This window comes from Chanos chanos, chromosome 4, assembly GCF_902362185.1.
Source record: "Chanos chanos chromosome 4, fChaCha1.1, whole genome shotgun sequence".
NCBI classification, from domain to species: Eukaryota; Metazoa; Chordata; class Actinopteri; order Gonorynchiformes; family Chanidae; genus Chanos; species Chanos chanos.
The window spans coordinates 37,234,606-37,258,555 of record NC_044498.1 but is presented as its reverse complement, the minus strand read 5'-3'; the positions used below and the strand labels follow the sequence as shown (position 1 = coordinate 37,258,555).

Below are 23,950 nucleotides of genomic sequence, written 5' to 3'. Positions count from 1 at the left end.
GTCACGGCTCTGATCCCCAGTGTTCTCCGAACAATACCAGAGTAAACAAATGACACCTGCCTCCATTTTAGAGCTCTTACAGCTTCAAATGGGCAACTCTGACAGATACATCTGTAACAGTTTGGGCAGGGTATGTGTGTGTGTGTGTTTTTGTCTAATGCTATGGCCCCAGATTCATTTCCATTTCAAAGAGACTGCAGGGAGTTATGATAAATTACTGAATGTTTAGAAATCAGCCACCACACCAAGTTCACTCGACATTTAAAATGCAAAGAGTCCCTTTTTATTATTTAATTTTTTCACTCTGTTTCAGAGAGCTAGATCATCTTGTTAAATGATTTTAAATTCTCTCACACTGCAAGCTTTGGTGTTCTGTTCTCACAACATAAGCATCACAGAGAATAGTCACTGCTAGCTTGTCTGCAGTTCTCTAATCCACCGGAACAATCTTCCATTCATCCATCCTTCCATCCAACCATCCACCCATTCATCCATCTGAGTTAACTTTAGATCAGGGAGGCCAAGATATGACACTGCATGTTTAATATGTATGTTCCATTTTCTTGAGCATTATGTTTGTGTCAGTAGTTAAGGTATTAGTCATAAGTGACTCACCAGGGCTGGATACCATGTAGTCTTCTTTTTGTCGCCCGTGACAACGCCTTCCACACAAACCACTTTGCCGAACAGCTCCTCATTCTGTTGCTGGTCACTCTCCTCTTCCTCACTAGAGGACGAAGATGACTCTTCTTCTTGACTGGAATGGAAGAAAAAGGTTCAAAGAAAGATGAATACTACAGCACTCTTACTTTGTTACAAAACGAGGAATGATTTTCTGATCACTGTTCATGTAGGTGACACCAAACCTCTTTCCTCACTAAGAAAGAACACATCTTAGGTCACTTTTTCATGATCCATCTTAACCAAAAGTCATTTCCTTTCATTTCACACACCTGCTACGCTTGAAAACAAACAAGGAACAAAGCAAGGCAACTCCAAAAAGTTACAGAAATTGTCACTAACAAAATATAGACAGTGAAAATAATACCCACTGTTGTGCCCTCTGTGTTGAATAAAACTGAAAAAAGCTTAGTTTCGTATGTGCCGCTTGGTCTGAAATCTGCATCACACCTCATTGTAGGCTGAGGTAACCCAGCGGAGAAGAGAAAGGGAAAGAGAGGGAGAAGCAGAAAAGAGTGCATATCCGCCGCCTGGCCTGTTATGGTGTGGGATAATGACTAATTAGACTCTATCCACTGACGAGGGTTCCCATTTGTTGGTGTTCAATATGCAGGGTGGCTTAGAGGCCTGTTCAATTAGGAGGCAGGGTTCTCCACTCCGCACCGACTCAGAATACTCATACAGAATGGCCAATCAACAAGCTGTATAACACACACACACACACCATCTAAACAACCCCACTGCATTCACACAACAAAACAATAGCCTTTAACTACACATTGAATCGTCTCTGCATGAATGAGATCAACTCCTCTGTTCCTACCACTGGGGCACATTAAATGCAAAGAAATGAACAAGAGCGTTAGTGAAATCAACCTTTGGCTTGACAAGAAGTTACAGTACCTGTACTTATGGAACTACCACAGCATGACTCAACACTAGCCTCTTTAACAAATCACTCTGTGTTTTGTCTGACTGAAAAACAAAGCATGACTGTCTGAGCAACACTCCATACACACTGAGAATCATACAATGAAATGCTGCTTTTGCCAGGACACTATCAAGCTTGTCCACTGAGATTAGATAGTAAGTTGTGTATTTGTACTAGTATGAATTTTTGTTTGATTTGTGTCATACATTTAAGCTTAATTCCAGATCTCAAATCATGAAATGATGTTTTTGATGCTCTGTCACTGTATATCAGTATTTGTTTATAAATGCCAGCAGAAATGTTACGTACGTAAAAAAACGCTGAAGAGGTCATTTCCATTGTTAAAATGCATTTCCCGCACACTGAACAATAACCAAAGCTTAGTGTGAAGTAACTTGACTAACAGTAATTTGCAAATCTCATTTGTTACTGTACCACTGGGAGGCCTTCAAGTCAATGAAATCCCATTGGATGTTCGGAAAAACATTGACTTTTCCATGAATAGCATCGGGGGGGGGGGGGGCGGATTTTGAATTTCAGGGCATAGCCTGTCCCATTTACGCCACTGCTTAAGGAAAATGGAGCTAATTTACTAAGGCAAACACCAGGCGCAAGGTATTCCCTCACAGAATATCCACATCCCAGGAGATCTAGGATCAGAAATCATACACAGCCTGTAATTCCAGGTGAAAGGCGATTTTTTTTTTGGTCTGGCGTGGCTGCACAATGTCGAGTCTGTGTGAGACATCTGACCCACATAGCCACACATGCACTTATACACACATACAAACACACTCTTTTTGCCTAGCTACGAGAGGAAGCGCTGCACTGCAGACTACTACAGTACTTCCTTTTGGCTGAATACACACACTACAGCACTAGACGCAAACAGTGGTCTTTAAAGCTGAGCTGGCAAAATTCGAAATGTCAAGTTCTTAAATGGATTAAAGACAGAGTCATTTTTCTAAACCCTGTTCCTTAATATTCAATGCTTAATACTTACTGAATAGCAAGTATAGCTGATGTGTGGCTTGGATACTCACATGGGATTGGACCGTCGACCGCGGTTGCCCTTTTTCCCGATGACCGGCGTACCAAAATGTTCGGGATTGGTGAGGGGGAGTCTGTCAAGAGTCTGGAGGGCAGACAGTATGTTACAAATCTTTTTTTTAATAATAGCCCATTAATTACCACACAAATTGGACAATGTAAACATCTCTCCTTCAGTGCAGACAATCTGATGACAACCATATGTGCATCATTTCTACAGAGCCTTCCAGAGAGCTGTTGTGGCTGACTGCCTGCGACTGTTAAAAATATTAGTAATTCTAATTACAGTGTGTCCAGGTCTCAGATAAACACTCAAAACTTTCACTGGTACATAAATGTCCTCTTACTGTATACGAAGAAAGAGAGAAACGCAGTTCATTACAACCAGATACGAACAGGAATGCGTTTTATGACCATGTATGAGTAAACTGAATAGAGATAGAGAGAGAGAGAGAGAAAGAGAGAGAGGGAGGAGGGAAGACAAAGACTTGCCTCGCTTTCTGCAAAGTGACGTGCTCCTTTCAGGCAGAGGGAGGAACGCCTGAGGGTCTTTTCATCCCCATCATCAAACACTGCAGAAAAAAAAAGGAGAAAGAAATGAAGGTAGCGTTAAACCATAGTGATTTTCTCTCTGTATAAGCAGGCCACATCCCTCCACAAACACACGCACACACACACGCGCGCACGCACGCGCACACGCACACGCACACGCACACACTCCTCCAGACTAATATTCTTAAGGACACTCCTCTTTATCAGTAAGAAGGGAGACCACATATTAAACTCACCCACTTCTTTTACAGCCAAATCATAACAAATACGAGCATATGAGCGTTTTATATCAGAAACAGGCAAGACAAAATGCACATGACTTCTTCCTTAGGTCCCATACAAATACCCTTCACTTAAGGAATCCACTTGTGCTTTAAGAGGATTTTCCACGAGTAGGAATGGTGTTGTAAACTCAGACCTACTTTAACCACACACGCGTACCGCAATGAGGTAAAACTACATTAAATGACCAAAAGAGTGTGTTCAAACCTGAATGAACTTTCACACTTCCTACTTACCAACAGTGTACAAGCTCGCATCTGTTAACTTGTTGATGGTGGCTTCCTGGTAGATTCCATCTTGGTTTCTTACTTCGACCACAGCTCCCACCTTGTATAAATGAAATGTTGACTTCAGCATTTTAACTTACAGCGTTTTCAAAAACAAAAACAGGCTGCTTGAATGTGATTGAGAACTACATTTGGGGGTCCAAAGAGGGGTGGGGGGTGGGTTGTTGGGGGGGGTTGAGCATCTAAAAAAAGGCAGTCAAAATTGGTTCCCCACACTAAAAGCATCACTTCCTGATGACAGCTTCTGAAAAGAACCTGTCTTTTATCTAGCTATAGAAACACATGAGATTTTACTACACAGATATTAAATAGTCTCTCTGGAAATAGTCTGGACAGAAAGGCATTTTTTTTTAGGAAAAGTCTTTTAGCATTTTTTTCCCTCTCTCTTTCTGGATTTAAAACATCTGAAAAAGCCTCTCGTTAGAGCATGTGTCTATCAAAGACCTAAATGATTACAAAATAACCAGAGCTTATCACCCATGAAGCAGAAAAACACACACAAGACATTCCGTCGCAAGACTTATGGATAAGCAGAAGCAAACAAAACGCGGTAAAGTTGCTGCAAAGTAAAAAAAAAAAGAAAAAAAAGAAACTGCACTCTTACCTTCAGAGGTCCCCTGATGTGTTCATCGTGCACCTCAGCAGTTGATGAATCTGGTTTAAAGGTCACCTGGAAATGGGGACAAGGGGGTGGAGAATCAGTCACCAAAATAAACAAACAGTCTAACCCAAAGGCCAAGCGACATTGATCGTTACTGTGTCTGCCCAATACAGAGCTCGCCTGGTGTAAGACTGACCACTCCGATTCTGAGAGACGCAGGGGGGAAGAGAGAGAGAGAGAGAGAGAGAGAGAGAGAGAGAGAGAGAGAGAGAGAGAGAGAGAGAGAGAGAGAGAGAGAGAACCTACACTGGCTGTGTGGAAGATGAGTGACATTGAGCAGTGTGCTTTTTGATTACCGCAAGAAGTGAGTGAGTGAAATAGAGTATAATGTCAGACAGGTAAAAGCTACTTAATGACAAGAGGACCTCTGAAAGATACTGCCTTATCTAAAAACACACACACACACTAGATTAGCGTGAGGTTATCCCTTTATAAAGCGCTGTGTGTATCCCTGGCGCTATCTGGTACATTATAATCTTCCATCTGTAGCTGGGAGCTGTATCAGTCTCACACACACACACACACACACACACACACACATACAGGGTGCCTGTCTCACAGCTCTCTTACTGTAGGCATGTGGGATAAAGGGATCCGGCTTTGATAACATCTCACCAAACTAATGTCTGATGGTACATCAAACACATCGACGCTACCATTCACACCCTCACACGCACACACACATCAGCGTTACGGCTGGATTGGCAGCATCAGAGCCCATATAGTAACACGGAGCACCACTGATCTGATGAGCTCACTGCAGTCCTATCACTGACAACAAACACACAGACAGGGACGTGAAAGATGTTAAGTCAAAAACTAAGTATGTGTGTCTGTGTGTAGGCAGGGGTACAGTAAGACTAAAGAAGTAAGATTCTTGCATAAGGCATGCTGCTCCCCTGTTAAGCAATGTTTGCACATTTTGCACTTTGTTAAAAATACGGATTTGTTTTTATCAGGTCATGTAATGAGAGAAGTGAGCACTATAGCTTGTACTGTAATGGTATCTGTTCACCAGTCATGGGTCTAAAAGAGAAAGAGAGAGAGGAGAAAGAAGAAAAGAGTGAAAAAGAGGGTGGAAGTGGAAGTCTAAACTACCTATGTCATTTGAACAACCAACTGAAACTTAAGTTTTCAAACCACAATCTCTCGGGTTCTTTCCTAACACCACACATCTCACAACATTCCTGCATCCACAACAGCGTAACCAAGCAGAGCGTAACCTGACATTGACAAAGTACCTAAAGCATGTAGGTGGGCATCCCTCAACAAGGCTTTGTGTTTGACCAATACAACCCTAATGAACACAGAGCGCTGTGGATTAGAGAGACAGAGCCAATGACCTGTACTGACCATTCTGACCGGGACCCCTGGTCCCTTAACCGCGCTAAAAATGACCTCCGTGGAGTAAGACAACTCCCATGTGAAAAGCCACCGAACTTCAGATATCAAGGCAGACTTTAAGGGGCTGATGCACAAACGGCTGAGGTTTTACACGAAAGGACAGACTGCTTTAAAAAACAAAAAAAACAAAACAACTTTCAAAGGTTTCACTGAACTAGCTGTCGTACACAGAGATCCTTAGCATGGGATCCAGCATACCAAATCCCACTTCTGGAAGTCTGTGTTCCTGCGGGATTTTGTTCAAACCTTTTTCTAACACACACCCGTATATAATATTCAGAGGTTCTTCAGGACCACAGCTCGGTTTGTGAGCGTGTGTGGTGAAAGAAACATCCTGCAAACCATATGTGCAATATCCCTACTGCATTCAATCCAAGACAGGAATCATCTTCCCCTGTTTTATAGTATTGGGCCAAACTTTGAAAATTGTAAATTATAAAGATCTTGAGTAATACTAATGCTGACAAATGATCAATTCCTCACTGACCTGTACATCTTGGCAGTTTGGGTATTGAGTGGTAAAATCAATTTGTTTACAAAAGATACATAACCCAAACTTGTGAAACAAAATATCTTTAAACACACACACACATACACACACACACACACATACACACTCAATAACAGGGTAGAAGAAGTAGTACTTTTCCAACATGAAAACTGGAAACAAATTCCAAAAATCCACAGAAGAGAGAATTCAGTTCTTGTGCAATTCATTCATTCCTGCTCCTACTCTGGCTGAAACTCCAGTGACTCAAGGGACAGAACTCGGCCAAATTCAAATGCTAAACCAAATGACTAAACAAACAAATGCATGGAATTTTCACCATAATATCACTTAGCAAGCACTGCAGTATAAAATAAGAGACAAGGTCTTTCCAAACTAACATTTCTCAGCTGGATTTAACTCAATGTATAAAATTTAGAATATTCAGTCACTCAATCTCAGCCTGAACATGTACCGTCCTTCAAGCGGAAGTTGCCTTCTGTATCATAACCTTTCACGTGCCATTAGCAATTTAGTCGGCAGTCCTGCTAAAAGCTCCTGGACACAGTGATTCCTGTGATCGGTGACACAAATTCTGAACAGTGTTTCAAGATTGGGGAGAAAATGTTGACCACGCTAAAAAGAAAAACCGAACCAAAAAAAGTTATAACAGTGTGTGCCGCAAAGCCACAGCTGAAGCTGAGGAGTGCTGTGAGCAGCCCCTGGGACAGGATGCTTGGTTAGCATTGTTCAGAGTAAAACAAAACACAAGCAGACAGGCAGCCCAACTGCTTTGGAGTCTCATCTCTCTCTGATACGGTTGCAGGATTGGCGTGCTACACTGTGCCGTACCTCTGAGGAAACGGAGCAGATTTTTCGTTTTTTTTTTGGGGGGGGGGGGGGGGGGGGGGGGTTTGGTTTTTTTCTCTTTCCTGCAAAGCCTCTGCCCTCAAAAAAAGGGATGATTTAATGGTTGGAATACTCTGAGGGGTGTATGCAGACTACAGAAGATGATGTCATCGGTGACAAAACGATAGGAATTTAATTACGTCCCCGAGTAAGGAGCCCTGGACCCCAGGCTAATTGGCTAATCACATTTCACATCTACGGCATACGAGTAGCACAGCTCTACGGCAAGACAGGAAGAGTGAGAGAGGGTAGACTGAGAAAGAGAGAGAGAGGAAAGGAAAGTGAGAGTGAGAGTGTGTGTGTGTGTGAGAGAGAGAGAGAGAGAGAGAGAAATTGAGAGTAAAGGAGGCAAAAGAGAAAAGAAAGTGAGGGAAAGAGGTATGAATGAAAGTCGACAGTTCTATTTCACTTTAAAGGGAGGTGTCTTCACACAAAGGGGAAAAAGGAAAGGTATTTACAACTTGTATCTTTCTCTCAATTCTGAGGGTGTAAGTGGAATGGAAATACTCTAAATTAGATTAGATTGGCTTTCTGTTGTGGATCTCATTTGTAAGCCGCAAGCAACGCTATGTAAACTCGTTCATTCAGCTGACAAGAGAAACAAATGCACAAAGCCACCCTAATCAAATTCAATTAGACTGGAATCATTTTTTATTAAAAAAAAATCATAACCCTCAATACGTCTAACAAATATCTGATTCCGTTACCACTGTGTGGCATTTCAGAATCGGTCAGAGAGAGAGAATGAGTGAGAGAGAAAGAGAGAGACAGAGACAGAGAGAATACGCGAGGCAGTGACTAAGTTCAAAAACCCTAATAAAGATTGAAATCTGGAACACTCTTCTCTTCCTATCCCCTCTCTGTTTCTCCTTTTCTTTCCACGTCTCTGGAGGCTCTGTATAGTGGAACCAGCAGCAGGAGAGGCACACAGCACTCTCAGACACTCCTTCACTCCTGACACCCCATCTCCCTGCACCGCCCCCCCTTCTCTTTCTCTTTCTCTTTCTCTCTCTCTCTCTCTCTGGGTCAGTGCCAATCTGCTTTCAGTTTTCCTCCGAGAACGATTATCTCAATTCGCTCAGACAACCTTCTCTCTGACTGGCGTAGCTGAGGTGCTGCTGCTATGTCTGAGAGTATGTGGCACTGAGAGAGAAAACATAACTTTAATCCACTCTACACAATTAAGTCAAAAACGTTTATTTACTCCTGCTGCTGAGAGGCCAGGGTAATCTCACCTATGGGAGGGTCTGTTTGCTTTTGTCTGGAGGACCTAGGAAATACGCTGAGGTGTTCGGTATCAGTCTAGCTGTATTCGTGCCAAAGACAAAGAAAGAAACTCAAGAAAAATGAGGGAAAAAAAAAAAAAAACAACAGGCAATCGAACAGGAGGTCTTCACCCTTTTTCCCCCGAATGTAACTAGCCTGCAGACAGTCTAACTGAGGAAAAAGTTTTAGCTTACCTTGGCCTTGACCAGTCTTTTGGCTGTCTTGATCTTGGCTTCGCAGAAAGCCCCTCTATACTTGGCACTTACATCTGTGCCCACAGTCAAGTATGGGGGCTCCTCCAGGGTCTGAGGGATAGGGGAGAGAGAGAGAGAGAGAGAGAGAGAGAGAGAGAGAGAGAGAGAGAGAGAGACAGTGTAAGTATCATTGCTTAAGGGAAAACACTGTCTTAACTCACAGTAAAATGTCTCCTTTGGGGTGACAGCTTTTGATAAAAAATATTGACAGTAGTATCATTTGAACAAGATCCATTCACTCAGGGGTTCATTCAAAGCACAAACATCATTTGAATTAGTCCGATTAACAATACACATCCGTTTAAAAAAAGTGTATTACATGAGCGGAGGTTGTAACAGTCAATTTACAAAGGGAGGGAATAACCCGATGGTGTCTGATTACACTAATATCCATTAATGTGGTCCATTTGTGTCAGCTCAGTCAAATGCCAAGGAGGTCTGCCACCAATTCTCCAAAATAGAGCTTGTTTCCATGGATACACAGAATGCAGTCGTCAACATGGTGTGATACACTGTGCTGAAAAGTGCCAAAAAAAAAAAAGACCTTTAAAAGAATCCCAAAAACAAATCTTTAACAAAACTTTAAGTCTATATTCCTCTCCTCCCTTCTCTTCTATCTCTCCCCTATTCCATCTATCTCTCATCTCCTCTTTTCTTGTCTTCTCATTTTAATGCCAGCTGGTAGATGATGTAGTCTCCATCTCTGCCCTTATTTCACCCCCCCCCCTCCTCCTCTCTCTCTCCCCTAATGGACACTGAGAGGAAGCTGAAACAAGCCACTTTCCTCTTCTTCTGAAAATGAAACATGTACAGCAAGGCCAGAAAGCACTATCTTAACCTCCCCTCAAAAAAGAAAAATAAATGCACAAGTCTTTAACACTAACATTTTCTTCCATCCTCAAGACAGTCACTTATTACATTTCGGCACAATGTGCACGCCGCTTTAAGCAGTTTTGCGGAGGAATAAACAGAAAGGCCGTCTGTCAGGTAGTTGTTTATCAACAGCTTAAGAAAATGTTCGTCTTTAGAGTCGGGCAGCGCCTCGTGCTGAGGAGGAAGATTTAGCTTAAGACACTGAGTATATGAGGTAGATTTCCTTTCATAAACACTCTACAGCTTTGCTCTTCCTTCTCATGCATCAAATGGATTATCAGTGGGTTTACTGACTAACGCAGCGTAGGGTTTTAAAGGACGGCTTTGGTGACAATCATAGTACCAGATATTTAAGTACAGGTTTGTTAACTAACTTAGTGCTGTCTTTTCACATAGATGCTTGGTAGCTAACATAGAACTGGGGTTTTTAAGCAGCTAATATTTAAACTACTTTCCTATTTAGTTCATTTATTGATCTACTTATTCCACATGTTCTCTACAACAGGTAACTCTGATCACAGTCGACTGACACAGTCATAACACAACTATGCTACAACAACTGTCTACATAAACTATATCTGTTTAAAATTCTGCTTCACTACAAATTAGTTATTATTACGCGCTATGGGATTAGAGTATTAAAACAGAAATATTTTCCCTTGACATTTTTGAACCACTTCTAATAACAAATACCATGGGATTACGATCCAAACCCAAAACACTCAATGACACGATTTCTGATGTTTTCTCTATCCGCAGTCTGCTGTTTCCAGCTGTTTCCATGCTAGGGTCACGACAGTGATCCAGTAGCACCAACGTAGCAAACCAATGGAATACATTACAGGCTGAAGTTTCGCTGCCATTTCAGCCAAGAGATAACCTAAGTCAAACCCAATGCTTCATGCTAACTTTGTGACAGCCCAGTCACCTAAATGAGTCACCTAAAGCCCACCAGCTGCTGGCGCTTCCTGTTAATCGATATGGATAAGACGGCGAAGCCTTGAGGCTCTGCCCACACAAGAGACAGCAGTAACCCAAGCTGAAGAATCACAGAGGGAAGAAAGAGAGAGAGAGAGAGAGAAAGAAAGAGAGAGAGAGCAAGTCACGTGTCGAACGCCCGCTGGCTCCTCGAGCAGTCAATTAATCACTTTCACAACATCTGGAGACGTTTAAAAGTGTAATGTGTAGTTTAAACAGGGCAGAGCTGCCACTGTTGTGATAAGCTGAGGCAAGGGACTGAGAGAAAAGTCATCACTCTTATGTTTATAGTGGCAGTTAGAATACAAGCCCTGACACATCCGCTCAGTGACAGATCCAAACATTTTGAAGTCAACTCACGGAAAGCATAGAGGGACAAATACAGACGTAACGGCTTAAAATCCGGGAATATTACAGGTTAAAAAATACAATTTACACCTACAAGTCACACTATTCAGAAATTCCTTAGGTATGTGTAATTATTTGAACGTGTCTTTAAACAACGAGGAATTTTAGACATTTCTTTTTCATGGTCATAATGTGCGCGAAATGGTACATCTGTGATAAACACTAAAAACTTTAACTGCGTCCATGGCCAAGCAAATCAAACGCAGTAAAGGACTGATATCATGTAGGAATGAATGGAAGCTTTCAGGGGAGTCAGTGGAATGTTTAGTCTCATCAAAATCAATGGAAGCTTTGGAGCCCAGTGCACTAGTTACTTCCTGTAGAAATGTAGAGTGCCTTCTTCTTATTTTAACATGCTCCCACAACCCTGGATGTCTGACAGGAAGAAGCAAACACTGTCACTAGGTCTCTCTCTCTCTCTCTCTCTTTCTCTCTCCTGTTTAATGCAGCACTCCAGCTAGGCATCGATCTGCACAAACACTCTCAGTGTCTCGAAGGACAGACTGCCAACGAGCGGAGTACCCAAGCTGCACTGCTGCTCTCTCCCATGCTGGGGACTCATGCGCTGATGGGTCATCAACAGGCACAGCGCAGATGTTCATTACCATCACACAAACACCCCTGACAACCTGCTCTCAGACGGACGCCATCACTCTCCCCACACAAACACACTCTCACAGCCTTGTCATAAAACCAACCCCTGACAACCCGCTTCACGATGAGTGCCGTGACGCTCTGCGACATACGCCAGGAGACACGCAAACACACACAGCCAAGGATGCCCACACACACACACACACACACACACACACAAGCATGTTCACATAAGACACCTAAACAAACATAAAGCTGTATGTAAATACAGACTAGTTTTAACTCAACAGGAAATTTGCCTAACAGATCCAAGAAGCACTTGAGCAAATGGATGGATGTTCTAATCAACCAGAACTAGAAACATAAAGTTTCTTTTTTCCACTTCTTAAAAATTGTACTTTCATAGGAGTAATATAACACTTAAGAAAATGTCTTATACAAATACACAGTCAAGATCATTTCCCAGTAAACACCTTCTATAGCTGTAGCTGAGTCATGAAAACAGATGGCAACCAACTGGAGATTTGCTCTCCAGTTCTCTGGGCACCAGCTACACGTGTCTACCGTACAGGCTTTAGGCTTCATATGTTTGTAGCTCTAGGGGTTTTACAGTACTATAGCAAGAAGAGCCACTTCAAACTTCAATCAACACTGCATTCAGCAGTTGGTCTCTCACAATCCTAAAGATCCTCTCAGCCATAAAGACCTATTAAAGGTCCCCACATGGTCTTTTTTTTTATTATTTCATGTTCTTCACATAATTCTACATTCAGAATTTGTGGAAAGTAATAGTATTTTCACTGTATTATTTCAATCCTAGAGCTCAGCTAATGATTAGGCAAGCATAGAGACGTTCTTATTAGATATAAACAGGACTGTTTCCCCAAAAGCTGTTCATTTCATGCGGAGAGCCAAGACCAAATAAACACTTAACCACAGCCACTGGCTCTGTTTTGCACAGATCAAATATCGATGAAAAGTCTGGTTACGCAAGCGTTAACTCTCACACTGAACCATAATACACGTAATGTCAGAGCCTCACATTCTAACCAGCTTCAGAAACATGCCCAAACAATCTTACATGACACAAAATGCCAGGGTTTGGTGTAGTGAGGATATTTCTGTGCAACCTTAGAAAATTACCAGCGGGCATCATCTGCTGTCTTTAGTTTCAGTAAAGCACTTGATTAAAGATACTTAACAGCTTACAGGAGATTATAATATTCAAACTCAGCATTGTTGATGCACACACAGGCTCGTCTACAAACACTGGCTTCCAAAGAAACGAGAATATCATCATATTTGATATAGGACGGTTCCGCAATTGCATAATCATACAAGTCACTCAATCACATGGCAAGACTTATGATGTGAAAAGGTTGTTTCCCAGGATCCTTAGCTGGTTTTCTGAGGACACCAGACTGTGTGTCTTTCCCAATAATGAAACACTGTTCCAGTAAAGGGCTATTAAAATTGATTCAGTTTCTTTTACTTAAATATAGAGCTTTGAACAGATTAGCATTCACATACAGGATTATACATTTGTCTCTCTGCTTAAAGAGTCTGGCTAGGACCATTAGACTCACCAGTACCAACCATCTCAATATTCCTAAAGTAAAGCCTATTAAAGAGTGGAGAGGCAGCCTTCATTTTTAATGCACTCCAGCTATTACTAAAAAGAGAAGCCCTGAGGATATTTATTGATAAAAATAATAGTAATAAAAAGCTTTTTATATTGTAAAATGAGCTTTGCGGTCATAACCATCTATTACCTATTTATTATTTTTCGCTGATTTTTCAAAATCTTTTATTAATCTTCATATTTTCATGTGTATTATTTCTGCATATTAATCTGTTTGTACTATGTCACTTGTAAAGTGAGGGACATGATGGTAATTTTGTATGAAATATGCTCGATGAATGAACCTTTATTATAAGATCTTCATAAAAGCCGGCGTTGTCTCTGTCTAGTCAAAAAGTGTCCGCATGTAGGTGTTACGGGTGAAGTCAGTTCAGAACAGCGATGGAGATCAACTCTGAGTCAAGGAGTAATTAAACCCAGCCAATCACGTCCACGTCCCCCTCTCTCCCAGCTCATTTCAAACCGACAAGTGTTGCTTTAGAAAGGCTCTGAGATGAGACTCTCTCATAATATCCTCCTTTATGAACTCTTATTGTTCAGTGCTGGCAGACAGAGGCGGTGGAGGAGGGAGTTGCACGCTCTTCATTCCAATATAAATACCTCATTACTTCACAAAGCTGTCCTGCCTGGAGACCAGAACAGCTCAATAGTGTTTACATGATCAGGCTTTGGTTCAATACAGCTGCGCTGGTTAAGTTTAGAGAGCCTCCCTTCTCCTTCTTCAGGGGGAGAAAAAACTCACATTCTACCAGGTCTACAAGAGAGAGCCAGGTGTAAAGATTCAAATCATGAGGTTTAATCTGGATTGGAGTGGTGTGGTAACCGAACAAGTAATGGACTTGTTCTCCGTTCGGCCTGGACTAGGATGGCTTAGCTGCTAACAAGTTACAAGGACAAGAACAGATCTGAGATCTGGCAGCACAGACCTACAGACAGTCTACATGCTCTGGTGAGCCAGGGTCTGCCAACAGAGTGCTAAGAGTCCAACCAGACAGTCACAATGTGATCATGTCTTTTCTCCAGCCCCTCCACCAATGCATCTAAAACAGATCTCTCACTCTATCTATCTATCTATCTATCTATCTATCTATCTATCTATCTATCTATCTATCTATCTATCTATCTGTGTGTGTGCATGTGTGCGTGCGTGTGTGTGTGTGTGCTTTCTTGCAAGTTGTTCCAAGGGGTCAGAATTTGTTTTTGTAACTTGCTGGTGCTTGAAAGTCCTTAATCAAAACAAAATATGAAAAGACTGAATGACTCACGATTTCCCCCCATTGAATTTGACCAAAACAAGGCTACTGAGGTTCAGCCCATAACTATCCTGACATTAAATTTCAGACTGTAATGAACAGAAACGGTTTCAGTGATGATAGCGACTTAGTCACTGGGACGAAAATGACCCAACGAGTGATGAGATTATTTAAATATTCAGTGATATGAAACACTCACCACTGTTTTAAAACATTGCATTTTTTTCCCTTAATTTTCGCTTTTTATACAATAATGAGAAATTTTCCATTGTCTCTTCACCATACTTAGTAAAAGGACTTATAAAAAGGGTAAAATAGTTCTTGCATGGCATACATCATTAAACATTATATCATCAACCAGATATTGTGACATGATATTATCACATTATGAATCAACAGTATCACTTTCCTGTTTCTTCCCCTTGAACATTTTAAGAGTACTGTATGTTGTATTTGACTCTCCCACTCAGAATGAATCAATGAATAAACAAAAATGTGATGCAGGAGTTCTTCTCTCAACAACAGCACCACAGACAACACAATGTCAGAATTCTCCTGATGGTTACACGGATCTGTCTTTTGGCAGGAAAAACCTTCTTCCCTGTGGAACAACAACACCTAACAAACTTCCCGGTGGAACAACGCTGTATTTTTTTTTCTAGAACATTCAGATTTGCTCCCCCACGGACACGGGTAGCAAGTGCAAGAGAGCAGAATTCCTTGGCCAGGGGAGATATGGGTGAGATTTCCACTTAGCCTCAGGAACCATGCGAAACAGGACTCTCTCTCTCTCTCTCTCTCTGTATGTAATGAGCCTAAAACTCATTGTGTTTCTCCAACATTATTACCTCCTTTTGAAATGCTCTGACAGTGAAAACTAGTCAAACCTTACAGCGACATACTGTACAACAACTGAAAAAAAAAAAAAGAAAGTATAAATGTCACAGAATTATTCTGATTCAAAACCAGATGTATTTATGTGGTGATAATATCCACCCGCTGTACTGGCTGTTTTCTTTCTTTCTTTCTTTTTTTTAACAGCTTTTCCATTCACCTAGCTTCACTGGGGTGGAAAATTCTTCTCGGTCCTGCTCTGCCTGATGAAACACACATGCGATGGGTCCGGCAGACCGGTGGAGAGCAGCCACAACAGTGTGGAAAGCTTTGTTCCCCGGTCGACTGACCTTTGCATGGGGTTTATTCAGGATGATGGCTGCCGCAAACAACATACAACATACAGCATACACAAAAAGTATGAAGCCTGAGCAAAAATAAAAACAAACAAACAAACAAACAAATAAATCTTGTTTTAACCTGTATATTAGCAAATATATTGGAATAAGTATTATTCTGAAGGAGGAATGAGTTTCTGTGTTTGTTATCACATGACTGGAAACACTGCAAACAGCTGTCCAATCATTTCTGCCCACAATATAACATATAACATCAACTTGGGAATCAGTGGGTCATTTGTGGGGTAAGCAGTGCGCAGTTGGAGAAGAAGACATTTCAATGACACGGCTACAACAACAAATTAATTTTAACTAATACATATATAGCATATATGTGCACACACAAGTAAGTGAGTAAGTGCGTGTGTGTGGGGGGGGGGGGGGATTCTGGGTTCCTCTCTACATGTCCTGATAAAAAAAAAAAGGCAGTTTCAGAAGGACTGCCTTCTGTTCAAGTTCTACTAGTGTCATCGAGCTTTATGCTAAGTTTCACTCCATTTCTCCACGAGAAGAGAAACCTTCAGTCGTGGCCAGTAGAGGAGAACTGTATTTGGTTGGCCCATTAATCCACAGTCTAGCTCTGTTAAATCTGCCTCAAGCCTTCACTTCAAACATACCGATTAACAGCAACTCGAGGCGAGGCAGCCTCATCTGAACAAGCACCAAACATGTGTCAAGCAAGACGGCTGCCTCCACAAACACATGCAGAGTAAACAACTGCTTGCCTCCTTGAAAAATGAACCAGCACTGATTCTGTTCTATCTTAATGTCAAATCCTGCTAAATTCGCACCATCACTCCTTCAGGGAAATACAGAAACACAAAGCATTATGATTGTGCAGAACACTCTGATAAGACATGGGAACAGCTTGTTTGACTGAGAAGAGGGAACAACTCTTTGACTCTCTCTCTCTCTCCCTCTCTCTCTCTCATCTGTTCTGTTATTTTATGATTCTTGCCGCATGGCAGACTAGCCTGCCTCAGTTCAGGGCCCGGTCAGAGGGCCTGGCTGGTAGTTCGCTGTGGAAATCACAGGCTGCAGCCTAGCGGGCTGTGCCCAGCTAATAAGCCATGCATGTCAGTCATGGCTGGGGAAGGCTCCTGGGTGTGGGGGCAGAGACACACAGCTGCTGAGAGGCACAGAGAGAGGTAATATACTAACTCTCATCAAAATCAAATCCAGTGCTGTGACAAAAAGTGAAACATTTTAAGTCACTTTATCTTAGGACCTCATGATATTTCCTTAGTTCCACGTTACTAAAATACATAGCAGTGTGATGCAGAGTAACTTCTGCTATACTGCACACCTAAATTATATGCAATTACACATTTATTTGCAGGGTATGTATATGCAGGACCAATATAAACATGCTACATAGTAACTACAAGGGAGCTTCATAGAACAGCTATTGAGCTTCACAGTACATCTTCAAGAGTGACACTCTATCTACAAGTGATGTTCTGTGCCAAAAATTAGAACAAAAACTTCCAAAAGATGACACTGTATTATGACAGACTGTTCAAAGCCACCATTGAGTGGATATTAATCTACCAGTTATCACCACCTTTCTCAAAAAGGTTATCAGAGGGGATTTATGTTTAAATAAATGTAATATTACAGAAAAGAGTGGTTGCTCTCAACCTTAAAAGACTATTTGTTAATGAAATGATTTAGGTGCACTCCTGACTGTACGCATTTACAATCAGTCTTTAAATAATCAATCATAAGCTACATTCATGCCACCTACATTCTCAAACAACTGGAATTAAGCAGCAATCGACCTACAATCTTGTTTAACAATGACTGGGCTTGTTTGATAAAGAAAATGAACACAGAAGAGGAATGTCGGAAAGAATTAAGTTTTTTTTTTTTCCCCAAGCTCAAACGCTGTAAAATAATCCTGCTTTTTGAATTCACCCTTTGTTCGAAGGTCCTCAACACTTTGAAACTAACCTAGGCTACTGTGTAGATAACATGGCATTGGTGTAACATAACTGCATATTAATACCAGCCTTGAAGCTAAGGCACAATCATTTTCATAATTACACAATGAGATTTCAGAGCATTAACTCCGAGTAACAGGTGCCAATGTCCGACAAGTGTATTTTAAATGGTTTCTTGACGGTACATCGATGTATCCTTTGAATGCCCACATTTGCCATGCTAAAACATTGAACATTTGCAAATGTTATTGTTAGCGTGATAAGCAATAAACCATATTTTAATGTTTAGCTTTAGAGGAGGAATCCAGTTTGCTACTTATTACGGTTACCAAACTAGCCACAATTGAGCAATTACAGCCTGTCACTGGGCACCTGCTACATCAAACCACCCGCACCAGAGGGAACAGAAAGTCACTGTGGAGGCAGAGACTGCACGGGATGTACATTATGTGCACCTTAAGAATGCAAATTGTGAAAGCAACAAGAGGTTCACTAAAACTGTTCCAAAACACAAGAGAACTGGGATAGATTTAATACCGACTCAGTGAATACGGTGGGAGTTATAACTAGATGGAAAGCAACAAGCAATTTACCCAATCTTTTCCAGAGAACCAGATTTTACCACGTTACCTACGCGTTAAATATGAAAATGCTTTGATGAGCAACCGTATCAGACGTCCATCTGTACGCCTATTTCGGTTACTCTGGCGGAATCGCATTGACCGTATCATTGGTATTTTAAGTGGCTTGTTTACATGAGCTGTTTGCCCCACTTGGATTTACCGGCATACTATAGAGACAAAAACGTAATTTTTCCTGGATGAAGTACGCTCCAGCACTACAAATGCTCTAAAACATTTAAGTACATGAGATGTTTTAACTGTATAAACTTTTTTATTCAAAGAACACTCTTTAAAAAGCCCTACTTTTCTCAGTACATACATAGGCCTAAAGTTGACATTACAGTGTAGTGTTTGTGATATCCATACGCAATTACAGGGTTGCATGATATATTTTTTTTTGCATTGGAATGAAACCTACCTTGCATTATGGCTATCTGCAGGATATAAATGTGATTCCACGAATATGCAATGCAAGCAAATATGACATGAATAGTGAAGAGGGGGCGGGGGGGGGGGCTGCCAGTCCTGCCACAGGCATAACAGTATTTTATTATACATTAGGACAGAATTTAAAATTTCTATACTAATCCTAATATTTACCCTGCATCAGTGTGTTAAGAGTGTGTTTCTGAAGTCAGCCTATGAGACATCAAAAAGTAAATTTGGTTGTGAACCCTCCGACTGTTCGAATAGTGTGAATGAAAATATTTCAATTAGGATTAAACTGTGGCTGATTTAAAAATGGCATCCAAAGCTTGGGCTTTGGTTAATGCCACATTCAAGGTGGATTTCAGATTATCATTCAGGTAGTTAGAAATTTGACTTGCTCAGATTGACTTACTGATTTACTCTCATTTGTGAATTTGTTTGCCTTTTACACCAAGATTGCCCAAATTTCACATTTATTTTCCAGGTAACCAATTAATTTACTGTATTTACTTTTACATTACTATTTACCTTTGATTCATGTATAAATACAGATAAAGATAACAGCCAAAGAGGCATTCTCCTTATTTAAAAAGATACACTATGGTATTTTTTGGCATCTTTCAAGAGTGAACAAGAATCCAGGAAAAAAACAATGAGTTGTATATCCAAACTTGTGTGATAGATAAACCTTTTGGCAAGCCGTAACACATTTGAAGTTGTACTGAATATGACTGCACGTCACTGAGATTTGTACAAGCCATTCATTCCCTATTTTCAACTTATCTGAATTTCTACAGCATATTGCCACCATAATAAAACTGCAGTTCACATGATATCAAAATATAATGCATTTCTGAATCCTTTGGATTTAACCTGAAATCTGTGACCGCAGTGGATTACTTTCTCAAGAACTTTCATCTCTTTTTTCATCTCCGATAGAGATCTAGTCATCTGTAAAACAGATAATACGGTTAAGCCTCAAATTATAGAAGGTCATTGTAGCCATGGAAAAAAGAATGAAATATAGAAATGTAGCCCTGGCATATGCCTCAAAAAAGCCATTTTCATACAACCCTCTTCTGCTGCTGGGAACAATTGAGCACGAGAATAAATTCTGATAAAAATACAATCAAACCCCCCTCTTGTCCTCTCACATGTCACATCAGTGGCCAATGGGACAAAATCCAGCAGGTAATAACCCAGCACTGGGTTACCATGGAAACAGAAGCAAAGCCTGCTCCCTGTTACATTCCAGACACTTACTGAGGACACAATAGTTTGAACTTTTTTGACACAGTGAGAATGGGAAATTTGAGGAAAGGGTCATGGGTGCATTGCTGATTGTCTAGTATTTACCCAACACTGAAGTATCTACATTAGGTTTAAAGCACTGAACTGCCAAATGTCTAAAACATCTAGGCTATTAATGATATTGAGCAGCACAATTCCATTACTAGTATGTGTTAAGACACCTAAGAGTTCGATTTTTGCTCATTTTGCAATACCCAGTAGGCTGCTGCATTATCAGGCAAGTTGTCACTCCAGCTACCACAAACCTAATGGCCAAGGAATCATACATACTGTACTGGTCATTATTAATTACTAATGAATATTAATGCAAACATGTAAAAGAAAAAAAGCTGATTGTTTATTTCTTTTCTTACATAAAGTTCTGTACTAGTCATGCTTGGAAAACTATAGCATGACAAGGACAAATTTCAAGATCAGTAAACACCATTAAAAACTTGTCAAACAATGCTGTCATGCATACACTAATAACTGTAATTACATGGATAATACAAACACACAAAAACAAGAAAACACTATTGAAATCTCTCTTTTCAAGACACATACACCTAAGTGATCAAGTCGACTTTAAAAACGGACTTTAATGTTCAGTGACAGGGACATATTAATACACATGGACAAGCCGAACTCCTTCAAACTAAGTTTTTTTTTTCTTTTTAGGTAAAAATATACAGATAGTTGATAACAACCCCATTATCACAAGACCTCACACAATGTGCGAAGCACATTGTTAACAGTATTATGGGTGTAGCTGAGAGCTCACATGCGGCATAGTAGACAACAAGAACAGAAATAACATTTTACCTTCATCTCCGTCCAGGGCCACTCCGCACCTCTTGAACAACCTCCGTGTCAATCCTTGGGCTGAAAACAGAATAAAACGCAATTTTTATAATGGCTTACAGGACCGTAGCCCATCCCACTCAGATATGGAGACATATTAGCGGTGATCGCACATCTCCGGAAAAAAAGTCTTCAACAGACTATAGCGTCTCTTATTATTGCTGTAAAGGTAAGATGTTAACGCTACTTAGTTCATTTCACTTGAAGAAAACCCTTTTAGCCTACACGTACCCACATTTGTTCATGCCCATGACACATAGGCATTATCGCTCACTGATTATTACGTGGGGGCGCAGTCTGCTGTAACAAGATATGCGCCTTGTCATCGTTTGTTTTGGTTGAAGTCCCTGGTTTTGGTGTTGTCAACACTGATTTTAAACGACGGAAATTGTGCTTTGCAGAAAGGTCAGCCTAGTTGCCGATTCAGTGTACATTTAAACACGTCCGTTAGTAGTCTACGGTGAAGTGCACGGGGTGACATAATGGTCAGGTTATTTGTCAATTGGCTCATCTGACCTTTAAAATAACACGAAGGATGTAATACAGTGTCGTGTATGGATCACTTGAATGAGAGAACGTTTTCAGCCGTTTATGTAATGATCTCGTGTTGCTACAGTCTCAACGTGATTTAGCCAGTAGAGCAACGGCAAACCTTTCAACTACCACTCTCTCAGAACACAAAAGTTGCTATTGATAACTAAATGAGAATACAGTTAAGTTCCGGCGACATCGAACAATAAATCGACACGTGTTGGAGATTTTTGTCAAAGCAGCAGGACATTTCGTTGGCTATAGCGAAGATAACTCCAGTAGCATTTACACAGAGGGCAGGTTATAGCGTAATGTCTACTGCGCTACAGCAGCCCAATGACGCCATTTCTGTGCCACACAGCAGACAGTTTAACAGTCCAGCAGAGGAAAAATAACTAACCCGTGCACAAACAACCGCAGTCGAAGAATTATGTGACATCGTCTCTCTACCACTTATAAACAATTCAGACCCCCTTTTAACGCGTTATTGTTCTGTTCTGGATCGGGAACAAAATGTTTTTGCCCTCGTTATTATTTGTTGGGTAGCTGTGCTCGTTCTAACCATCGCGGTATAAGTGGGACGACACCGAGTTTTTCCCCAGAAACCCAGAGTATCTGAATGGAGAGCTCCGATTACAAATTGCGAATGACCTCAAAGCTAGGTTCCGAAAGAATCACTGACAATGACAAGCGTGAATCGATGGGCTGAATCACGTTGCAAACTGGTTTATCACAAAAGAACTGACGGACGGCAGATTTCCTCGTCTAATAGAGGACGCGAAAAAGACTGGTACAAATTGCTGACGGCTGAGTGTAAGGCGGGTTGTCTCTCAAACAATGAAAAGCGTCAACCCTCTGATAACAAGGTCAACCCAAACAGTGTCACAAAAACTCATGCAAAGAAAGTAATTCTATCTACAGACTATTTAGATATTAGGAAGGGGGACTTGGGAAGTACTATAAACGCTATGCAAAGAAGCACATCGTCTTCCGAGGAGTGGGGCTTCTCCTGCTACAATGTCACCCCAAACAATAACTGACATTAAACGACTGCATTTTGATTATTGTTAAACTATCGTTAGCTTATGACAGACTTAAAGGAGTCGCCATTCTGTGTAGTTGAAGTACTACTGCCTGCAATACGGTTCAGCAACTAGCGACGCCTGAACTGAAAAACTGCTTGGCAATAAGTACAGTCTTGTGTCAGCCAGCCATTTCAGCTAACTCCCGTAGTCATTTTCGAAAATGACGATGCAGTAAGAAAGAAAGTAAACATTTTATCTCCTGAGGTCGAGGTGATTAATTTCATACTGAGATGGCAAGTGAGCGCCCGAATCTTCAGTCGTAACAATCATTCACGGAATCATTGTGACTTCTTTGGTGCGCTTGTAACATTGTAACCTGCCAAGACCCCATTGCTTCCCTGTAAAACCAATTCACGATTCGATCGACCCATCAAACTCCAAATTTAAGCCGGAAACATTGTTTGTAGGACTACTGCAATGCTTTCATCGGTTAACTGTATTTTTCGATCACAATGTAGTGCACAAAGCCTTACGTAATGGCTATCCAACAAGGCAGTGTTTTCCCCAGTCAGTTATTTGATGCCGAACAACAGCAGAAAGTGTTCTGATCGTTTTGCGAATTCCAACACAACATCTGCTGCTGATTGTAGCAAGTGAGTGCTACAACAACAAGTATAAATATGTCATTCATTCAAATATGACAATGATAAAGCTTAGCGGATTCATTTCTATATTTACCTGGCAAAACCCATTTACCACCGAGAGGGCTATGCAAGGTTAGTAGCTAGCCCCGAGAACCAATAGGCTCTGCATAACAATCTGTTGGGATCTCCAAACTAAAAGGGCTAATATGAATATGAGGGTTTTATCGTCATTTCTTATCCCTCTTAGAAACAAACTAATGTATGAACTCAATTCACAATTTTATTGTTCGACTAATCAAAGTTTAACTGTTTTTTACTCTTTTACTCATAGCTGACAAAAACGTCGACCTACCTGTAATGTCTAATTATAAAGCGATGTCCTTTTTCTCGACGTGATGTAAATTAAATATAATCCATTTGACTGTGAAGTGAAACCATCGGTGTTTTTCGAGGTTTAAACGCTGTCCGCGAACCCCCGGATCAGTACTGGGATGCGAACCCGAGAAAGTCTTTCACCAGTCGGACTCGTTCTCTCTGTGATCCTCTAGCCTTCTGAAACTGACTGATGGATACACAAAACCACCCACTGTGGTATCTGTTCACTCATTGGATGCCATTTTTGAGTTACCACCACCTTTCTTATTTGATTGGCCAAAAATGGAAAATGAACGTCACCCATTTTCCGTTTCGCTGTGGAAGACCCTGCTGTTGGCGTTGCTGGGAGATGTATTCGGAGGGAGCTTATTTACATCCGTAGCAGTATAGAATTTTAGTGGAGAAGAGCACATGATAAAAAACTACATATCCCACATACCTGTGCAAGGACGGCATCCTGAAAAACACACAGTTATTTTATGTCC

At 41.0% G+C, this 23,950-nt stretch overlaps 1 protein-coding gene across 2 annotated transcripts in view; it reads right to left on the bottom strand.

Annotated features, from left to right (window-relative positions):
• arid4b (AT-rich interaction domain 4B) overlaps positions 1-23,588 on the bottom strand; it is a 38,566-nt gene extending 14,978 nt beyond the window's left edge. For both annotated transcript variants that reach the window (XM_030770571.1, XM_030770572.1), the window contains exons 1-8: positions 23,443-23,588; positions 20,852-20,911; positions 8,705-8,815; positions 4,388-4,453; positions 3,733-3,823; positions 3,155-3,234; positions 2,656-2,747; positions 616-757 (exon numbers count right to left, since the gene is read on the bottom strand). In XM_030770571.1, coding sequence (XP_030626431.1) covers positions 616-757; positions 2,656-2,747; positions 3,155-3,234; positions 3,733-3,823; positions 4,388-4,453; positions 8,705-8,815; positions 20,852-20,857 — 588 coding nt within the window. In that variant the 5' untranslated portion in view covers positions 20,858-20,911; positions 23,443-23,588. The remainder of the gene's footprint in view (positions 1-615; positions 758-2,655; positions 2,748-3,154; positions 3,235-3,732; positions 3,824-4,387; positions 4,454-8,704; positions 8,816-20,851; positions 20,912-23,442) is intronic.
• Positions 23,589-23,950: the final 362 nt, after the last annotated feature.